Source organism: Rousettus aegyptiacus, unplaced genomic scaffold (genome assembly GCF_014176215.1).
Source record: "Rousettus aegyptiacus isolate mRouAeg1 unplaced genomic scaffold, mRouAeg1.p scaffold_m13_p_5, whole genome shotgun sequence".
Classification (NCBI taxonomy): Eukaryota; Metazoa; Chordata; class Mammalia; order Chiroptera; family Pteropodidae; genus Rousettus; species Rousettus aegyptiacus.
In genome coordinates, this window is record NW_023416308.1 from 120,042,775 (window position 1) to 120,063,369 (window position 20,595).

The 20,595-nt window shown below is 63.8% G+C and overlaps 1 protein-coding gene across 2 annotated transcripts in view; it reads left to right on the top strand.

Moving 5' to 3' along the window:
• CARS1 (cysteinyl-tRNA synthetase 1) overlaps window positions 1-20,595 on the top strand; it is a 37,797-nt gene extending 17,202 nt beyond the window's left edge. For both annotated transcript variants that reach the window (XM_016131175.2, XM_036220988.1), the window contains 16 exons: window positions 4,572-4,712; window positions 4,843-4,931; window positions 6,297-6,418; window positions 10,668-10,780; window positions 11,332-11,460; window positions 11,745-11,874; window positions 11,986-12,089; window positions 12,394-12,491; window positions 12,648-12,837; window positions 13,834-13,902; window positions 15,877-15,958; window positions 16,377-16,457; window positions 16,950-17,017; window positions 17,448-17,507; window positions 17,857-17,940; window positions 18,523-20,595. In XM_016131175.2, the coding sequence (XP_015986661.2) occupies window positions 4,572-4,712; window positions 4,843-4,931; window positions 6,297-6,418; window positions 10,668-10,780; window positions 11,332-11,460; window positions 11,745-11,874; window positions 11,986-12,089; window positions 12,394-12,491; window positions 12,648-12,837; window positions 13,834-13,902; window positions 15,877-15,958; window positions 16,377-16,457; window positions 16,950-17,017; window positions 17,448-17,507; window positions 17,857-17,940; window positions 18,523-18,657 (1,695 nt within the window). In that variant the 3' untranslated portion in view covers window positions 18,658-20,595. The remainder of the gene's footprint in view (window positions 1-4,571; window positions 4,713-4,842; window positions 4,932-6,296; window positions 6,419-10,667; window positions 10,781-11,331; window positions 11,461-11,744; window positions 11,875-11,985; window positions 12,090-12,393; window positions 12,492-12,647; window positions 12,838-13,833; window positions 13,903-15,876; window positions 15,959-16,376; window positions 16,458-16,949; window positions 17,018-17,447; window positions 17,508-17,856; window positions 17,941-18,522) is intronic.

A 20,595-nucleotide genomic window follows, 5' to 3' on the forward strand; every position in this document is an offset into this window, starting at 1 on the left:
CGCCGGTGTTTGTGGGTCCGTCCGGCGGCTGAGGCCGCCCCATCCATTTGCTCCCTGCTCGCCCATGAGGCCGCACTGTCGGGCTGCTCGGGCCAGGCCCGCCTCGGAGCCCGGTGCGGTCGGGCCTCCGGCTGTGCTCCTCCCCCTGCACTGCCGTGCGGGCTCTGCTGGGTCTTCGCCGCCTCCCATGAAAACTAGCGCCAGTCCGCTGCTCCCGCGCTGGGGCTTTGACGGGGATGGCATTGACCCTGCAGACCGCGTCGGGGAGGACTGACATCTCACGGTATCGCGTCTCCCCTTCCGTGAGCATTTGCTTTTTTATTTCATCAGAGTGCTGCAGTTTTCCTCCCATAGCTCTTGTACCTGATTCGTTGGCTTTATTCTTAGGTATTTCATTTTGGGAGTGCTAATGTGAACGGTGTTGTTTTTTTATTTCAAACTCCGCTCATTCGTTGGCCTGTAGTGTTACGTCTCTTTCCCTGATCAGTACACCTGTATTTCTTTCTCTTGCCTCACTGTATAAGCGAGGGCTCCCCGTGTGCTGCCAGAAAGGAGGCGTGCCGGGGGCACCTAGCCTTGCACTTGATCCGAGTGGGAAACCTAGTTTCTCACCTTGAGCCGTGATGTCTGCTCTAGGGTTTATAGATGTCCATTATCAGCGCGAGGAAGTTCCCATCTGGTCCAGGTTTACTGAGAGTTTTTATCGTGAATGGGTGTGTTGGTTTGTGTCAAATGCTTTTTTTCACGTGTATTGATACAATCATGTTAATTTTTTTTTTTGTCTGTTAAAATGATTGACCTTAATTGATTTTATAATGTTGAACAAGCCTTGTGTACCTGTGATAAATCCCACAAGGTCGTGGTGTGTGATTCTTCCGATACTTTGGTGAATTCGGTTTGCTAACATTTTGTTAAGGGTTCTTGCATCTCTGTTCATGAAAGATGTTGGTCCGTATTTTTCCCTACTTGCAACGTCTTTGTCTGGTGTTGTTGGCGTTAGGGTGACGCTGTCCTCATGGGGTGATTTAGAAAGTGTTCTCCGCTGCTATTCAATGTAAGTGGCTGTAGAAATGATAATTTCTTCCTTAAAAGTTTGGTAGATTTGCCAGTGCGCTTTCTGTTTTGGAAAGTTATTAATTACTGATTATACTTCTATAACAGGTGTAGGCTTCTTGGGTGGTATCATCGTGTGAGTTTTGGCAGCTGTGTCTTTCAAGGAACTGGTCCGTTAATCTGGGTTGTCAAACCTCGGGCTCTAGGGTTTTCCGGTACTCCGTTACCATCCCGGTGCTCCCCACGGGCTCTGTAACGAGGTCCCGTCTTCGTTTCCTCTCCTGACATGTGCGTCGATGCTATAAATTTTCCCTAAGCGCTGCTTTCGCTGCACCCCACAGATTTTGGTAAGTTGCGTTTTCATTTTCATTTAGTTCTAAATATTTAAAAAACGTTTCTTGAGCTGTCCGACCCGTGTGTTATTTAGAAGTGTGTTGCTTAGCCTCCACGTATTGGGGGATTTTCCAGCTGCCGCTCTGTTACGGATTTCTAGCTTGAGTCCACTTGGTCTGGTAGCAGACGCTGTGTGGTTTCTGTTCTTCTAAATTGGTCCAGGTGTGTTTTAGGGCCCGGCTCGTGCTCTGTCTTGCTGCGTGTCTGCGTGGGCTTGGGAAGAATGTGCATTCTGCGTGTCGTTGGCTGGAGCAGTCCACAGATGTCCGTCACATCCAGCTTATTGATGGAGCTGCTGAGTTCTGTGTCCCTGGGGCTTCCGCCTGCGGGGTCTGCCCGTTGCTGAGGGAGGGGCGCCGAAAGCCCCAGCGGCGGCAGCGGAGTCTTCCGTCCTGCGTCCTCCGTGCGGCTCTGTTTTTGCCTCGAGGGGTTTGGTGCCCGTTGGGAGGTACGCGCGTGGCGAGGGCTGCTACGTCTTCTTGGCGCACGGACCCCTCGTCATCACGTCGCGCTGCATCCCTGACAACCTGGACATCGCTCCGCTTGAAGTCAGGGCAGTGACGCCTGCTTTCTCCTGACCGGTGTCGGCACGCCGCCTTCTCCTCCGCCCACGCACTCCCGTGCGCGCGCCTCCCCGCTGAGAGCGGGCTCCTTGCGGGCCGCGCACAGCCCGTCCTGCCCCCGCGCGCCTCCCCGCACAGCCGGGCTCAGGCCCGCGCGCCCGCTGCCTTCCCTGCCTGTCGCCCTTGCTCTCCGCCCCTGTTCCCGTCTTCCGCCCTTTTCCTGACTTCCACGGTTTTACCTGAGTGCTTTGTGTGCTCTGCCGTCTCTCCTCTTCTTAGCACATCAGTTACGCTTCGTTTTCACCTTTTGGGGCGGGTGCTGTAGAGTTTGCAGTTCACACTTACAAGTGATCCAAGCCCAGCGTCCTCGGGTGACGCTGTGCGGCCCCCTGGGCAGGCAGCGCGAGCGCCTCAGTCAGACCCTCCCCGCGCTGCGCCCGTCCCTCCGGCACCGCCGCCGGCCCTCCCCCCTGCGTGAGGACGAGGACGCGCAGGGAGCCGCCCTCCCCTCCGTTTCTGCGGCCTCGGCGATCCACGAGCGCCTCCCGCCCTCAGCGTGCGGCTGGGACCCCGTTTGGTCTTCAGTGGGGAGCCGGGTCCTCTTACCTGCCGGGCTGGCGTCTGTCCCCCGATCGTGCTTCTCTGTCCTGGCTCTCCGCGTCACACGCGTGGTGCTTCTCCCCGGCTCTGTCGTCGTCCTCGCTGCGTCTCCGTCACCAGCTCCGCACCCTGCGGCCCTCGTGCCCGCCCCGGGGTCGGCGCCGTGCGCAGTCCCTTCGCCGTCCCTGCCCCGAGCTGCACCTGGACGTGAACGAAGCCCTGATTCTCATGCTGTATTTTCAGGGCGGTCTGAGACGTCTGTCATTTTAAGAGCCCGGCCACCGAGATGTGAGTTTTCCCTCAGTTAGGCTGAGCCGCTTGGCCCTCAGGCGCTCCCGTCTGGGGCGTTTCTGCCTCCTGTGGGACGGCACCGTCCAGTCTGGAGCCCGGCCGTGCCCGTGCCACGTGCTGCAGTGCAGGCTGCTGGTTCCCCCAGGGTCTGGTGGCCAGGGCTGTGGCCGGGCTGGGAACTCGCTCCTGGGGGGCTCGTGCGGCACGCCATCGGGCCACACTTTGTGCACTGCACTCGTGACTAGACCAGGTTCTGATGTCGCCGGGACCGCCCAGATCAGAGAGTGACCCGAGTGCGTGCGGAGGGAGGGCACGTCCAGCCCACGGCAGCCCTTCCTCGGAGCGCCTTGGGGTGTCGTTCCCCCTCCACGTTGCTGGAAAGTCTGGCGTCCTTCTGTAGGCAAATGTGTTTTCCGTGTGGCTCCTTGTAAGAATGTTCTGTTTTCTGCCGTTTCGCTGAGGCAGCGGAAGGGGCCTGCGCTTACCTGCCCGGCGGCCCCTTTCCACGCTTCCGCGGCGACAGGTTGCATCGGCTCTGGAGGCATCTCAGACGCATTGTCCAGGGTCACGTCTCCTCTGTCCCCTCCCCTCCGCCCGTGGCCCTGTTAGACGCGGGTCACACCTCCCTTCCCGTCCTGCGTCCCCCGCCGTGTGCCGGGGCGCCCTCTGTGCCTCCGCTGCGCTCGGGCGGCTCCCTGAGCCCCGTCTCCGCACGCGCGAGCTCTGCCGTCGCGTGTTTTTAATCCATTTTGGTGCGTTGCGTTTCTAGAAGTCCCGTTGGTTTTCTCTTCTCACCTGACAGTGTCTTCGGCCCGGCTGCTGCCTCACACCCCTTTCCTTCTCCTTCAGGCTCGGAGCACCTGCCACTCTGCGTCCGGGGCCCTGGTCTGTGTCCGTAATGTCCGCAGACCGGACCCCGCTCAGGGGCGCCCCTCCCCTCGGGCTTTAGATTAGGGTCTCATTCCTGGGCAAAATCTGTGGCCATCCTGAGGGCCAGAAATGCGGACACCTTCGGGGAGATGCCGTCTGCGCCCCTGAGGGCCAGGGGTGCCGCCCCACTGTGCGTCCTCGCCCCACTGTGCGTCCTCTCCCCTTCCCGCGCTCCTCCCCCTACTCGCGGACCGCAGACGGCCTGCCAGTCCCCGCGTCCGCGTCCCCACTGGAGTTCAGCTGCCGGGAGCACTAGGTCACCCCGAGGCAGAACGGCGGGGCCCCCGCCCCGGGGCTTGGGCGTGTCACCGACAGACGTTCCTGCCCCCCACCGCAGTGCCACGGTGACGGCGCACAGCTCTACGGACGTCGCTCTGTCGCGGGTGGGACGTGGGGCGGTCTCTTCAGAGGGTGACGCGGGCCTCGAGGCTTCCCTCCAGGGCGGGGGCTCTGCCCGTCTCCCAACCACCTGCCACCTCCTGTCGTGAGTCCTGAGCACCCCTGCCCGCCCCTCCACGTGTGACAGTCGGGGCTCTGGACACACTGCGCCGCCAAGCCTGCCACCTTCGAGCCCGTGTGGGCCCCGTGCTGAGCCACACACGGGAGCATGGGGCTCCCGGAGAGGGCCACTCGTCACGGCCTCGGGCGCCTCCGACTCGAGGCCTGGGTGGCGCAGAGCAACCCGCTGCCGGGGTCCGGAGGAGCGGGGCGTGACGGGGGAACTCCATCGCTCTCCCGCAGGTGCTGCTGGAGGAAGCGAAGGATTTGCTCTCTGAGTGGCTGGACGCCACGCTGGGCAGTGAGGTGACCGACAATTCCATTTTCTCCAAACTGCCCCAGTTCTGGGAAGCGGAATTCCACAGAGACATGGCAGCCCTGAACGTGAGTGTCCAACCGCCCGCCCGTGCGTCCCGGGTCGTGGGGGCGCCAGGGGCTGCCGCTGTCCCCGGGCGTGCGCCCCAGGCCCACGTCCACAGGGGAAGGGCCCAGGCCTCGCTGCTGTCGCCCGCAGGTCCTCCCTCCGGACGTCTTGACCCGGGTCAGCGAGTACGTGCCAGAGATCGTGAGCTTCGTCCAGAAGATCGTGGACAACGGCTACGGGTGAGCGCAGCCCCCCGTAGGCCGCGCAGCATTCCCGGAGAGGCCCCCGGGAGAGCGGCCGCCCGCCTCGCTCGGGGCCCAGGAGCAGGGCCGCCAATGCCCGGGGCAGCGCAGCGTGCCGGTCATGGCTCCGCAGCCAGAGGCCTGAGCGAGGGTCCGGCAGGCAGACGGCCGCCTTCTCCCTGCCCCTCCTCGCATGGCATGGAGCACGGTTTGAGCTCTGGTCCCCTCTCCTTACAAGGTCAGCGTGTGCTGGACGGGGTCCCCCCCAACAGCCCCCTTAGAGACTCGCGTGTAGTCGCATCCCAGGGCACGGGGGGTGAGGACTGCTCTGCACACATGGGGAGCACAGCCGAGCCCCAGCCTTGTCACGTCAGTCCAGGGCAGGGAGGAAGAGCAGGGGGGTCGTGCTGGCCGCACCCTGCCCGCCCCGAGCCCCCAGCAGCCTTGCTCACATCACTTGGGGCCCAGCCTGGGACCTGGGGCCACTCCTGCTTGGCCGTGGCCTGCCCTGGGGACCGTGGCAAGGGCGACAGGTGTGGGGAGCTCCTAGCCCGCCATCCACTGGGAAGCCCACAGTTCAGGCCACCAAAGCAGCCGCGGGTGCGCGTGGGCCCTGCCAGGTCTTTGGTGGCATTGGCACCTTGAGGGCGCTGGTCCTCATGTGCCCCCCCCCGCCCCGAGGCAGGGCTGCCGGTGTCCCGTGCTCTCTCCTTGGGGGGATTCCAGCACGCCGCCCCCGCCCTGCGTTTCCCATCGTGGCACCTTCCGACTGCAGGAATCATTTGGCGAGGCTCCGACGTCGGCACTTAGGGAAACAGCCGGCATGTGGGAGCAGATGGCAGCCGGGCGGCTGCCCGCAGGCGGCCCCTGCTCGCTGTGCCCCCTCGCCAGGGGCGGCGAGGCCGCTGGGAGCCGCACCCCCCAGCCAAGTGAGGGGCCCGGGGCAGCATGGTTGCCCCCTTTTTCATGGTCACTGCAAGGTGACAGGAGACAGATCATTCCGGGCTTCTGGGAGGCAGAGAACCTTGGCTGGGCCACGTAGGTGGGTATAATGTAGACAGAAAGTTGGGGGCACGGCCCAGGACTGTGCTGTCACAGAGGCAGGAGCCGCATGGCTGCAGGACTCGCGGCTGAGGGTCGTGTGCAGAGAGACAGGCTGCCCGAGAGTGAGGACTCGGCCCCTGCCGCGTCCCTGCCCAGCCCACCAGCACCATGGCGTCCAGTCCCCACAGCGTAGTGCCGGGGACGGTGGCCCGGGGCAGAGACTGAGCGGACGTGGCCTGCCGCCCGGCGCGCCTTCCGGGGCGGCTCCGGCCGCCGGCGGGTCTGCCACATGCACCCCGTTTCTGTTCCGTTTCCCAGCTACGCTTCCAACGGGTCCGTGTACTTTGACACAGTGAAGTTTGCGTCCAGTGAGAGACACTCGTACGGGAAGCTGGTGCCCGAGGCCGTGGGGGATCAGAAAGCCCTGCAGGAGGGAGAAGGTGAGGAGGGGGCTGAAGGTGGGGTGGGGATGGCGTGGGGGCGGCACCTTTTCACCTGAAGGGCCTCGAGGAGTTTTCTACACCAAGCCCGGGAAATGCATAATTTTTTAATCAGTGAACTGTAAGGACGGCCGACCCTGAACGATAGGTTTACACCCCGCATGTCCACTTGCACAGGATGTTTTCAGTAAACGAGCGTTTTCTTTTCCCTATGGTTTTCTTCATGACGTTTAGTTTTCCCTGGCTCACTTTATTGTGCGAGCGCAGCATGAACACCAGACCAGACAAACGTGCGTCGCTCGGCTGTTCATGCGATCGGCCAGGCTTCCGATCGGCAATAGGCCATTTATTGGTTGCTAGGTTTTGGGGGAGTCGAGCACTGCACCTGGATTTCCGACTGGGTGTGAAGCCAGCGCCTCTGACCCACGTTCAGGGTCATCTGCATGCTCAGTGCCGTACTGGGGAGCAGTACAAACCTCGGGGTTCGAGGGTGTTCAGGCCAGGGTGGCGGTGGGGCGCCGGGAGCTGCTGCGCTGAGGTGAGGTTGGGGCCTGATGGGGCATAAGCTACCTGGCCGCGGCGGCAGGTCGCGCCCTCGCCACCCGAGCTCCCACTTTGGGGGACGGAAAACACGGGGCCATTTTGGCGAAGGCACAGCAGAATCACACGAAGCAAGTAGCCACCAGGTTCATTGTCCTCCGTTTCTGGTCACCAGAGAGCGGGAGATCAGAGCGGGGCGATGAGCACCTATTACTTCAAAGGTGGTTGAGGAGGTCACAGATTTTTCCTGGGCTCAACTCTGAGCTGTCATTTTAAAAGGTGCTCAGGAAAAGCCAGCTGGGGACCTGGGCCGGGCCTCGCCGCTCAGGCCCCCAGGTGTGCGGGTGAGGGCGTGAGCAGGCCGTCCGTGCAGTGCCAGGCAGCAGCCCGAGGCGGCTGCTTCCTCGTCCCAGCGCGGGGCACGTGTGTGACAGCAGGCCCCACGCCCATCTTTTTGTTGTCATTGTATTTTTTAGCTTTTTCTATTTTCGTTTTTTTCCCTGTGCTTGTCTTGATCTAAATATTCTAAACGTAGATGCAGGCTCCTTCTGGACCAAGTTGCATTTGTCTTTCACAGTGTCGTCTCCATTCTCAGTCCCTGACAACCTGGGGACGAACCACAGAGCCCACGCTCGCTCACGGCCGGGCTGCGCGCCGCGCTTACCCTCCAGGGTTTCGGGAAGGCTGTTTGGCCGTAAAAATGTTTATGCTTTTTGATCAAGTAATTTCATCTCTAGGACTCTGTTCTAAAGAAATACCAGAACCAAAAACAAAGCAAGGCGACACAGAAACATTAAGAGAAGCTAGACCTTTGGTTGAATGGTGTTGCTAGGAGACCCCGCGGCATTCGAGGCTGAAGACAGTCATCAGTAAGGGAGGTGACTCCGTGGTGCTAACTCCTGTCCCCAGGAGGGCTGGTCCCAGACGTGGGACCAGACGGCATGGCCTCCGCATCCCCAAAGTGTACGAAGTAGACACGGCCACACCTGGAAGCGGGTTCGTGCACTTCCGCAAGTGTGTGGATCTGCCACGACTCGCCAGGATGTGACAGGACAGAAACGCACATCGGCGGCCAGTCTAACGGATCAGAACTTCACACCCAGGAATGAGGAGCGTCTGCTCCCTTACGCTCACGCAGGACCACACAGCAGGCCCCGGAGAGGAGTCCCTGCGAATCCCAAAGGGTGGCTTCGCATGGGGACTGCATCCTGTGGCCACGGTGAATGACTTGGTATCGACACCGGGGACGTTTAAAATCTACAGACCGGTGTGAAATCACGCTCCTCGGTGGCCTGCAGGAACGGAGGACCAGGGGGAGGTAACGGGAGGTTTCCGCGCCACGTGGCAACACTCGGGGGACGCAGCTGACGTGCCGGTTAAAGGAGCTTTGTGGTTTTAAGTGCGTGAAGTCGCAGAGCAGAAGGGTTCGAAATAAGTGAGGCCAGCGATAGATGCAGAGGCTGGCCAAGGACGACGGCAGACCGAAGGGAGGGAAAGGTAAAAGCAGAGAAATGAGGTGGAAATGCCCCTAGAGGTGGACGGCCTGTTCTTCACAAAGGCTAAGAGTGGAAGCCTCTAGCAAGACCGAGGAGTGGGCAGAGCGGCTGCGGGTGGGTCAGGAGGAAGCGGAACGTAGCAGCGTGCCGTGGAGACGGGCCGGGCAGACGGGACGCCTACGCTGCGTTGGGGACGCGGGCGCAGGAGAGCACAGGCGCGCGCCCCGCCTCTGAAGGTCACGGGGCCCAGGAACCTTCCAGAACCACGAGAGCACACAGACGCCGTGTGACGAGCGCGCCGTCCGACCCAGCTGACGGTTCTCGTCGACCGGCGCCTGTGCCGGGCCCGCTTTCCTGCAGACGGGCTTCAGCATCGGGGTCAGTTCCAGGGACAAGAGGAGTAGCATCCAACAGCACAGGGAGCACGAGGGACGTGCCCTCCCGTTAGGGGCACCTCCACTCCCACCGAGTGGTCGCGCTGGGCCACGTGGCCCGTCACTGCGAGACCTGGGGCGCGCCGCCTCCCATCTAAATGCTGGGGCTCCGACAGCGGCGGCGTGTGCCGGTGGGGGCCCGGGCCCCCGCGGCAGCCTGCTCACTCCGCCAAGTGGGACAGGGCGCCACGGGCGACAGTGACAAATGCTCCTGACGCTCGGCCACATACTGGTTGCCTCCAGGAGGGAGACGAGAAGTGCCGCCAGGAGGGACCGGGAGGGGAGAGGATCATGCGATTTCCTTCCCTTTCTTCAAGAATCTGGAGCAAGTAACAGTTATTACCAAATAACGACGTTGGTGAAGAATAGGGGAGGGCGTGAGAGCGAGCGAGGTCGTTTTCGTTACAAAATTTTTCAGAAAAGCCACATATGTTCATGAGTAACTATGTTCATAACAAAAAATTAAAAACCTGAACACATTTTCTGTCGCATAAAGGGCGGCTAAAAGAATGTCAAAGCACCATACCAAATTATGGTTTTGAGTAATTTCCGACGATGCGGTAACACGCTCGAAGGCAGTGAGAACCTGGGAAGCTGGAATAGAATTTGGCCTATTCGTCCGATGTGCCTGGTTTCGTTTGCATCGATGTGGTAGACCGCCAGCGTGCAAACCAGCGCAACGGGACGCGAGCTGTGGTCACCCCCGCGTTTGCGACTGCGGCGCTTTTCCCAGCCCTCTTCCGTGCCGTGCAGGCGTTCTGCACGTGGGACGCGTTTGGGATCCTGAAGGTGGCCTTCCCTCCCGGCTGCCCTCGGGCGGCGTCCGTGCCCGATGCCTGGACAGTGGTGTTCGTGAGGTCTTGTCACGTCTGCAACGCTCGGCATTACGAATGTCCTTCCCATTCTGGAGTCTTCCATGAGGGGTGACAGCGCCCAGGAGGCGGCAGCACTTGGAGCACGGGCCAGGGAAGGGGCCTCTGGGCCCTCCGTGCTGCACCCCGTCCACCGGTCACCACCGGTCACCACCGGTCACCACCCGGGCCACAGGGATGGGCCGTGCTGGCAGGTTTTCATTTTCACAGCACTGCTGTGCTCCACGGGTCCCGCCTGTGGTCTGGGACTCTCCTGCGATGACCATGCGTCTCCTTAAGGGGAAAAGGTCACTTCCTGTCGCTCCGGCAAGGTGCAGGCTGGCTCGGCCCCGGCCCCCGGCGACCGGCCTTGACTGCTCCCTGGGGAAGCTGGGTCTCTCCCTTTTGCTTTGTGCATTCAGAGGCTGCTCTGTGGCCACCGTCCCCTTACCTCCCATGACGAACAGGGAGGAACAGTGAGTGTCCCGATTCGCCACCTCCAGCCTAAGAAGCCGCACGCGGCAGGCTCAACTCATCCTGCTACCGCCCGGAACCACAGCTGAGAGCCCTGTGGGCTGCTGCCAGGAGACGCCGCTGCGCAAGCCGGGGCCCCCACGCTGCCACCAAACATTGCTTCATACCCCAGGCCGCAGTGCCGCCACTTACCACAGAGGGGGGCGGGAGGGAATGCAGGCGCGGGCCAGGCCCCCGGCTGACGGCTCGCGCGTCGGTGACTTCTGAGCCTGTGACTAGCGCTTTGTAAACGTTGGCACTGCGGCGGCCGCAAACTCCGGGCAGTGAGCTGGAGGGCGGGCTCGACCACGCTGATAAGCAGAGCTCCGTCGGAAGGCGGTGCCGGTGCCGGGAGCGACCTTGAGCAGGGTCGACCACCTGGTCGCGCCGAGTGACCCCTCCCTCATGTCCGCAGGCGACCTGAGCATCTCCGCGGACCGCTTGAGTGAGAAGCGGTCCCCCAGCGACTTCGCCCTGTGGAAAGCCTCCAAGCCGGGGGAGCCATCCTGGCCATGCCCATGGGGAAGGGTGAGCTCCCCGGAAGGGCGGGGCGGGGTAGCGGGGGCTGGTCATGGGCAAAGTGCCTCACCAGAGCACCGCAGGACTGCCCCGTCCTGGGGACTGACGCCGCTGGGCCTCGCGGGCCTCCGGCAGGTGCCTCCCTCTGGGGCCTCCATCTGCCCAGCCCTGACTGGGGCTTGGGGTTGCTGGCGCACCTTGGAGGCCCCTCGTCCCGATGGACTGCGGCTCCGAGCATGACACGCTCCCAGATGACACTGCCCCCCAATCCCCCAGTCCCTGTGACAGCAGTTCTGATGGGCTGGAGCTGAGGCGGGGGGTTGGCGTCTGCCCCTGGTTGAGGGCTGGGGAGTTCTGGGAATGACACAGGCCTCAGCACAGCCTCAGCCTCTGTGAAGCCAGAGGGGGCGCTGCAGAGTGGGCTCCCCGCAGTGCCCAGGGGCAGGACCTCACTCCTGCTCCCGTAGAGCTCAGGGGTTTCGCGGGTTGTGAGCGTGGGGCACGTGCGGGGGGGGGGGGGGGGGGTCGGGCGGCCGGCCAGCGTGTCGTCTGGTTGCCAGGGCCGTCCGGGTTGGCACATCGAGTGCTCCGCCATGGCAAGCGCCCTCCTGGGAGCCTCGATGGACATCCACGGGGGCGGCTTCGACCTGCGCTTCCCCCACCATGACAACGAGCTGGCGCAGTCAGAGGTAGGCTTGCTCTAGGCGGCCGGGCCTGGCACCCCCACCGCAGCAAGGGCAGTCGGGGGGCCATCAGCGAGGGGTCACTGAGTAAGCCCTGGCCCACGGCAGGTTCTGTCAGTGGGAACGCGAACCCTGCTCATCAAGTCTGATTCGCCACATTCACAGTCTGGCTGCGGCCGTGGATGGGCCTGGGCGCCACCCGGCCGTGCCCTCCTGGCCCGCAGACCCGGGCAGGCCCTCCGCACAGGCGCAGGGGCTCAGCGCCGCCGCCCTGCCCATCTCTCCACCAGGCCTACTTTGAGAACGACTGCTGGGTCCGCTACTTCCTGCACACGGGCCACCTGACGATCTCAGGCTGCAAGATGTCCAAGTCGCTCAAGAACTTCATCACCATCAAGGATGCCTTGAAGAAGCACTCAGGTGAGCGTGGCTGCCCCGCGGGCCAGCACAGCTCTCCCCGGTCGCGCGGGGGCGGCCCAGGGACCTCGGGGACCTCGGGACCTCAGGGGACTGGTGCTCTTGTGCCCACAGCGCGGCAGCTGCGCCTGGCCTTCCTCATGCACTCGTGGAAGGACACGCTGGACTACTCCAGCAACACCATGGAGTCCGCGCTGCAGTTTGAGAAGTTCATGAACGTAAGTGCCCGTCCTCCCCAGGGCGCCGCTGGTCACCGAGCTGGACCCCCCGGCCTGCTTCCGGTTCTCCCTGATCCAGAGTGGGACGGAGGCGGGAGCAGTCACGTGCGTGGGGAAGCAGCTCTCAGCCCGGCGGGTCGCGGCGGCGCTAGCATGGGGCGCCCCCACGCCCCGCCCCCAGGCTTGGGCGGGGCCGGCGCACTGAGCTTTGCGGGTGCTGCCTGGCACGGAAGGGCGCGTTTGCAGCTGGCTCTCCCGCGGGACCGCTGTCGCGATGCTGCTCATCCGGGCGCTCTGACCATAGGAGTTTTTCCTAAACGTGAAAGACGTCCTCCGCGCTCCTGTCGACGTCACCGGCCAGTTTGAAAAGTGGGAGAAGGAAGAAGCAGAGCTGAATGAGAGGTGAGGTGCCCTTCTCCGGGTGTGCAGGCCTGCGTCACCCCCTCCGATGACGAGGCCGGTGGCACCGGCGCACGGGGCTCTGGCTCTGGGCCGCACGGAGAGGCCCCGAGGTGCGTCAGGCCGCTGACGTGCCCGTCCATTCCGCTTCCCGCTCAGCTTCTACGACAAGAAGGCGGCGGTTCACGAAGCCCTGTGCGATAACGTCGACACGCGCACCGTCCTGGAGGAGATGCGGGCGCTGGTCAGCCAGTGCAACCTCTACATGGCCGCCCGCAAGGCCGCCAGGCGGACGCCCAGCCGGACGCTGCTGGAGAGCGTCGCCCTGTACCTCACGCACATGCTGAAGGTGCGCCGCGCCCGCGGGGCGGAGTGCCGTGCGTGGCGCGCCCTGTCCCCCTCAGTCCCTGCCGTGCTCTGGGCGGCAGACGTGAGGCGCGTGCACCGTCCTCGCGTGGAGCGATCATGCCTCTGTGCCTCAGTTTCCCTCCCGTTTTGAGGTTTGACATGGAGTCCACCTTAGTGTGGGCCAGTTCCGGGTCTTGCTGCATGTGGGACCCCGGGGTGACATGCCACCCTCCCGGTTCCCCATCATAAGTGGCCTTGGGCGAGAGAGGCCCAGAGGACAGCCAGGGCCAGGACTCGGCCTGAGCAGGACGATGGAGCACCGCGGCCAGGGCTCCGGGGCTCCGGCCCTCCGGCCCGTCTGCCCCCCGGCTGGGCCGCCCACATAGCTACCTTCCCCTATGCGCATGCGGGATCTGCCCCCCGGCCGGGCCGCCTACACGGCTGCCTCCCACCACGCGCATGCGGGATCTGCCACCCGGCGGGCCGCCCTCACGGCCTCTTCCCTCCACGTGCATGCGGGATCTGCCACCCGGCGGGCCGCCCTCACGGCCTCTTCCCCCTACGCGCATGCGGGATCTGCCCCCCCGGCCAGGCCGCCCTCGCAGCCTCTTCCCTCCACGCGTATGCGGGATCTGCCCCCCCGGCCAGGCCGCCCTCGCAGCCTCTTCCCTCCACGCGTATGCGGGATCTGCCCCATGGCCGCCTCCCCCCCCACGCGCATGCGGGATCTGCCCCCCGGCCGGGCTGCCCACACAGCCACCTCCCCCCATGCGCATGCGGGATCTGCCACCCGGCGGGCCGCCCTCACGGCCTCTTCCCTCCACGCGCATGCGGGATCTGCCCCACGGCCTCTTCCCCCTACGCGCATGTGGGATCTGCCCCCCGGCCGGGCTGCCCTCGCGGCCGCCTCCCGCTACGTGCAGCTGCATGCGTCGTGGGCCCCATTGCAGGCTGTCATCGCTTGGGGCCTCTTCACCTTGCACACCTTTTCTCCTAGATCTTCGGGGCCATAGAAGAGGAGAGCTCCCTGGGCTTCCCGGTGGGAGGACCGGGAACCAGCCTGGACGTGAGTAGAGCCCGCCTGGGGCCGGGAGCCTTCCCGCGGGCCGCCTTGGGTCACCGTGCCCAGAGACGGTGCCCGCCTCCAGGGCCCTTCCTGCCTGCAGTCTTTCCTCCCTGTCCCGTCTTCCTTCTGGGCCAAACTTGCAGTCATTTGTAGATGGGCAATAGGTCTCACCTACCCTGGGTTGCATCTCTACCTGGCCCCTGTGTGGAAGGTCAGCCAGGGCCACAACGGCCTTCCTTGGTGACCACTAGTTGGGGGGCACCTGTGCAGCTGTGTGGTCTGAGCCCAGTCCTGGGAGACCACTAGATGGGACAGATCGAGCCCTCGGGTGGGCCGCAGCCACGTGGCACGCGTGGGCTGAGCTGGCTGGTGGGTCGGCGACTGTTGGCATCGCTCGCACGGTCAGCATGTGGCAGATGTACAGTTTCCGCTGCGTGACAGCTATGACCTGTGACAAGTGCACATTCAGATTCATCTCAAGCGAACTTGCACGCTTCTCCCTGCCAGGGGCGCTCTGTAATTGTGTGGTTAGAAGGTACATGCAGACATTTAAGTGCAGCAATCGTGACTTACCTGAGAGCAGGAGTCAAACGCAGCGTGAGAAGGCAAAGCCTTTTGGAATCCAGGCTCCTGGTAGCAGCCGGTACCGCCTGCAGGCGGCGCTCACGGCGGTCTCCCCGAGAACCGACTTCCAGGGAGAAAGCAGTTTTGTGTTGTCGGGAGTTCTGCCAGAGTCCACGCCCACGTCGCCGGTGGCTTTTGCCAGCCTGAGATTAGTTGTCGTTGTGACATCTAGATTTGGCTGTATGTGACCTTTTTTTGGTGCTTTGTAGAAGGAAAAGCCACGTAGCTGATTTATTTTCTTGTACAAGTGATTGTAGGTTAAAGATAGTCTGCCTTTGAACTTTTAAGAAATACTTTCCATTTTAAATGCCGTGGCTGTGTTGTGGGGCCTTCAGAAGGTGGTAGACACGTCCCCAGCGACCTCAGTGGGCCCTTCGCCCCAGCTCACTGGAGCGGGCAGCCACAGGAAGCGCCGTAGGAGAGGCTGCAGGGCCAAAGGGCAGACGCGCAAGTCACACCATTTGAAGTTCACGGTTACCTTCTAAACCCCAGCTGTTGCAGGAGCAGGGGCGGCAGCTCCCACATTTTGAACCACCTCGGTACTGATGGCCCACGGCGTGCTGGGTGGTCGGCCGGGCTGCTGGGGACCCCGCCCAAGGGTACGCTGGCCGAGGCCGGCGGTGACGCGAGGCTCCGTCCCTCCCTGCATACCTGCCGTCTCACTGCGTGGGTGCAGAGGAAGCCCCAAACCCCAGCAGTCCAACCCCTCCCCTGCAGGGCACTCACCACAGCCAGGGGCCGGCTGAGGCCTGGGCCACACCCAGGGCGCGTCAGCCCAGGCCGCCTCTGCGCTAACCACTGTCGTTTGGGTTGTCAAGCTGCCGAATGACCGGGGAGGCAGGAGGGACCTTGCAGAAAAAGCTGCTGGGAGAGCATGCCGGTTGTAAGAAGGGCACTTCTCACGAAGTCGTTTCTCCCGCGTGGGTTCCACCTGCCACAGTGTCCCGTCTCCAGCAGCCGCCGTGTTCCGTGTCCACCCTGTGTGACTGCAGGTGGCTCACCGTAGGGCAGGCGTGCACGTGCGTGTGGGGGCTGGCTTGCACAACTGGCCCCCTGAGGCACCGGCCCCAGTGTGGACCAGGCGTCAGGCCTCCCCGAGGGCGGCGCATGAGCGGGCGGGCAGGTGTTGTGTCCGCGGCAGGGCGTGTCCCACTGGACGGGCGGGAGGGAAGCCGTCTGTCCCTCTGGCCAGCGTCACCTGTGCTGGGCGCCTCCGACTCCACAGGGTCACTCGCCTGGAGGGGACCAGGTGTGAGGTGAGCGTGTCCCTAGTCCGGGCGTCACCCGCTCCGTGTGGCGTGGGCGCAAAGTCTGTCCTAGTCTCTCGGTGAACGAAGCCCTCTCCCGCAGCTCGAGTCCACGGTCATGCCGTACCTCCAGGTGCTGTCGGAGTTCAGGCACGGGGTGCGGAAGATCGCCCGGGAGAAGCAAGGTGAGGCCGGTGGCCCAGTGGCCGTGGGGGTTGGCCCGCTCTGTCCCAGACAGCCATGCCCTTCGCTCTGGCCAGTTTTGGCTCTCGCCGGTGGCCGCTGGGGGTTGTGGGGGGCCCTTGCAGGACCCACAGCAAGTGGCCTTGGGTCCCTGGGTCCTGGGCTACAGAACATGGTGAGCCTTACTTTGGTCGAGGAGCCTAGTCTTGTGGACCTGCCACCCGCATGGTGGTGGTGGCCCTGACTTCCCCACACTCAGAATGCCGGGACCAGGCCCAGGTGCAGTTCCAACCCCACCTGCCTCTGAGCCGGGCCCCGAGTGCCCGGAGCTGTCCACGGGGAGAGCCCAGGCCTGGGTGGTGGTCCCAGACTTCCCTGCTTCCCGCAGAGGATCGGACTGACCCTGTCCCTTTGCCCCAGTCCCCGAGGTCCTGCAGCTCAGTGATGCCCTGCGCGACGACGTCCTGCCCGAGCTCGGGGTGCGGCTGGAGGACCACGAAGGTGGGGTCCGCTCGGCCGCGGCCTCGGCGTGCCGGGGTGGGGGCGGGGCCTCGCGGTGTCGCATCCGGTGTCCTCACCACCCCTTCCTGTTTGAAAGGCGTTGGGGCAGCCACCCCCGCGGCCTGGCTGCCCATTGCCCGTGTTTCTGGTGCGTCTCTGGCTGCCCTTTCTCATGACCTGTCGCTTCTGAGACAACCTGTGTCACATGGTTGTCAGTGGCTTTCCCAGCTTGCGTTTGGACTTCATGGGGGACGCGACACAAAACTGCTAGGTTTTAAAGACTCAGACGACCTGACCTGTCTCATTTCATGACTTCTGCGCTTTCTGTCATCAGCGATAAGGAAGGGACCCCACCCTGCTTTTCTCCAGGGGACCCTTGGGTGCCTCTGCAGGTTGAGGGGCCTGGTGGGCTGCCAGGGGAGTCGGGGGGACAGGGCCGGCAGGGAGGATGGACGCCAGGCCTCGCTCCCCTCACGGCCACTTGCCTTTCAGGACTGCCGACCGTGGTCAAGCTGGTGGACAGGGACACCCTGTTGAAAGAGAGAGAAGAAAAGAAAAAGGTCGGTGAGAGAACCGAAAGGACTTGACCTTGACATTTATCAAAAACGTGAAAACCACCGAGTTTGCATACTTCACCTTTTACCTCTGCCCTCCACTCCCACGCACCACTGGCCTTCACGATGCTGTTCCCGGTCACCCGCCCAGCAGAGCCCCTGCCCACGCTGGCCGGTCACACGCGTCGCTTCCTCGCACGCTGTACTTCACGCGTGCGCCCGTGTGGCGTCCGTCCAGGGCAGGCTGGGCCCTCACGGACGCGCGCCGGCCCAGGGCACTGCCCAGGCCCTCCTCACACCAGCTCGCCTCCCTCGGTGGGGCGGGCGGGTCACAGTCCGGCACAGGGCCGGGCCGCAGTGCAGTGGGGCAGCAGGGGCCTTGTGCCAGCGCCCACCCGAGAGGGGCCTGCTCATGGGCTATGCCCTGTCCCCGCAGGTGGAGGAGGAGAAGAGGAGGAAAAAGGCAGAGGCCGCCAGGAAGAAGCAAGAGCTGGAGGTGATGCCTGTTGGGGCCGGGGCTTTCCCGGGCAGACACTCGCCCCTGGGGCCCAGCCGGCACCCCATCTGCCCCCGTCCCCCAGCGGTGCCCGCGGGGAGGCCGACAGTCCCTTGGCAAGAGAAGCGCCGAGGGGGCCGCACTGTGACGGGCCGCTCTCCTAGACTTGGTGGCGCTGTGACTGCCCACAGCGGGCACCGGCCCGGTTCTGAGTCACCACCTTCCCTGCCCTGGGCCTCCGCCCCCTGCCGTCTCCCGCAGCAGCTGCGTCCGAGGGCTGGGGCGGGAGCGGACACGCACCGGGTGAGCAGCGCGTGTGCTCGGGGCAGTGACCGTGTGTCTGTTCCAGGCAGCCAAGCTGGCCAAGATGAAGATCCCACCCAGTGAGATGTTCTTGTCCGAAAGTGACAAGTATTCCAAGTTTGATGAAAACGTAAGGATCTCCTTTTTTCTTTCAGAACTCTGTCAGGCTCATTGAACTGGGATGGCGGGAATTCTCAGCCTTGGGGGAGCAGTTTCTGCTCAAAGGGAGGGGGGTCGCCTGGCTCCTATTTTAGGTCGAGGGCTGCCTCCCTGCCCGCTGCGGCCAAGCGGCCTCTGGCACTGGGAGTCGTGGGCTGGGCTGAGGTGGGCACAACTATGAATTGGCCGGGTCTCCCGCACAGCTGGCCAGAAGTGCCATGGCCTCGCTGTGTCCACTCCCCTGGGCCCTTCATCCTGGCCATTCGTTCCCCTCCGGGCCCGGGGGCTTTCCGTCCTGGCTCTCGTCTGTGTTCACTACATGCTCCTGAGCCAGTCACGTCAGAACCGAGCCCTGCCGGCCCCGAGGGGAGCAATGTCCCTCACGCCCCACACTGGCCACGTCTCGGCGGCTGACATGGGTGCGCTGGGCCCAGAGCTCCACGGGGAGAAGGCGCCCAGGCGGGTGGGCGTGTCTGGCCAGGAAGCCCAGCTCCGCCAGCCCCGGGACAGAGGGCGGGCCGCTCAGTGACCGTCTGTGCTCTCGGCGTTTCAGGGCCTGCCCACGCACGACACGGAAGGCAAGGAGCTGAGCAAGGGGCAAGCCAAGAAGCTGAAGAAGCTGTTCGACGCCCAGGAGAAGCTGCACAGGGAGTACCTCCAGGTGGCACAGAACGCGGGCTCCAAGTGAGCGGGCCGGGCGGCCGTGACAGCGACCCCACCCTGATCATGTTTACAGTGGCCCTCGGTCCTCGATTAAGAATTTGTTCGTGGGGCCCACGCCATCCCCACTTTGAGACGCCAGTAATAAAGCCTTCCCCACCGTGAGGCCAGCACCCTCTCTGCCATCGCCACACGCGCGGCATGGTGGCGGCCGGCCGGCCGCTGGCTCAGCAGGTCACCACTTAGGCGCTCGGTCAGTTGCGCTGCCTCAGCCAGCCCTGGAATCTCTCCCGCATGCAGATTGCTATCGGCTAATCTCTGGTGTGTGGGCGCATTGGGAGCTGTTTGAGTAAAAAAAAGACAGGCTCAAACTGGCCGAACGCGCTGACGCCCCACACAAAGGCCGCACAGTCGGCCCCTCCGGTTCTGATGAGTAAACAGGCTCGCAGCCCCGCAGCAGCCCCCACTCGGCAGGGCGGAGGCAGAGGCTGGCTCAGCAGATGGGCCTGGCCGCCGCCCAGCACCGCGGACCACGCCAACGAGCCCAGGAAATGCACGGCTGACAGTCGAGATGGGGGGAGGTCTCAACACCGCAGGGCAGCCGAGTGCCACCAGGCCTCATGTGGGGAGCGGGCCTCGCCACCCTGCTCGCATTCCCGCTCACCGGGGCTGAGACGGAATCGGCTCCTGGATGGTGGCAAGCTTACCCACCCGTGACCAAGGCCGTGCCAGCCCAGCCAGCACCTGCTTGACGCCCACCACGCCCGGCGTCGGCTCCGCTCCGTCAGGACACGAGACGAAGTCATCAGTGCCAGGCAGTCCTCGGGCTTCGGTGACGGCGGCGCAAAGCAGCCCGACCCCGTTGTAGGTGCGCTTGTCCTCTGTCCCTTTGCCGCTCTCGTAGGACACCGTCCGAAAGACAGCTGCACAGTGTGACGTGGCACGTGCACATGCTGCTCACCACGGCATTGTGCGTGGCGCGGACCAGGACCGGCCTGTCAGCGGGGCCCCTGGCGCCGCTCGGGGGCACCCCCAGTCATGCGTGGGACACGGTGGCTTTGAGGCAGTGAGGACGGGCTCTGGGCAGCGACATGCCTGACTTCTGAGCCTCATACATGCTTCACATACAGAAAGATTTAAACCAGTAAGAAAGAAAAAACCTAAAACAAAGCAAAACAGACTTCTTCCTGTCAGTTGTCTGCTGCTACGTGATAAGTCACGGCAGACGTAGTGGCTGAGAACGGCAGTCCTCGCCCGAGCTGGCATCTTGCAGGAGTGCTGCCGAGAGGCGGGGCAGGTAGAGGGGACAGACCTGACTTGCTCGAAACCACCGCATCTCGAGCAGGAGCCTCGGCTGGTTTGTACGGACTGGCCACGAAGATGTGGGGGAGTCTGCGTGGGGACCGAGTGCGGGGCGATGCTAAGGGACCTCTGCTCCTTTCCTCAGTGCGACCGTGGCCACTGCGTGCACAGACGTCCCTGGTCAGGGACCAGGCGCAGGGGGCCCGCGGCTCCGTGCCCTCCGCTGCGCGCGGCGCCCGCCCCGCGGAAGGCCCGTGTCGCGCCAGCGGCGGGCAGCTGTCCCGCGGGTTTTCTGCTCTGCTTTTCCGTTTGAAGCTTCGTGATCAAATATTCCTTACAACGGGGCCCTGCCCGACGCTGCCGAGGATGGGGTGAGCCCAAGGGCGGCCTCCGCCCCAGGGGCTGGAGGGTCCCTTGTTGGGACCTCCCGCCCCCACCCCCCGACCTTGGGCACCCTGGTGAGGAGCACCACCCCGCCGCCTGCACCCTCATGAGCTGCGGCAGAACCTTCCGGAACAGGGTGCGTTGGGAGTGCCCTCGTGTTGCGTCGGCCCCCCGTGCGGGGTCTGTTGTGTGCGTGAAGCCGCTTTCCGGCTGTAAGAGCCAGGTCCGCCCGCCTGTCTGCCCACTTCCCGCCCAAGAAAAACCTTTGGTGTTCTCATGA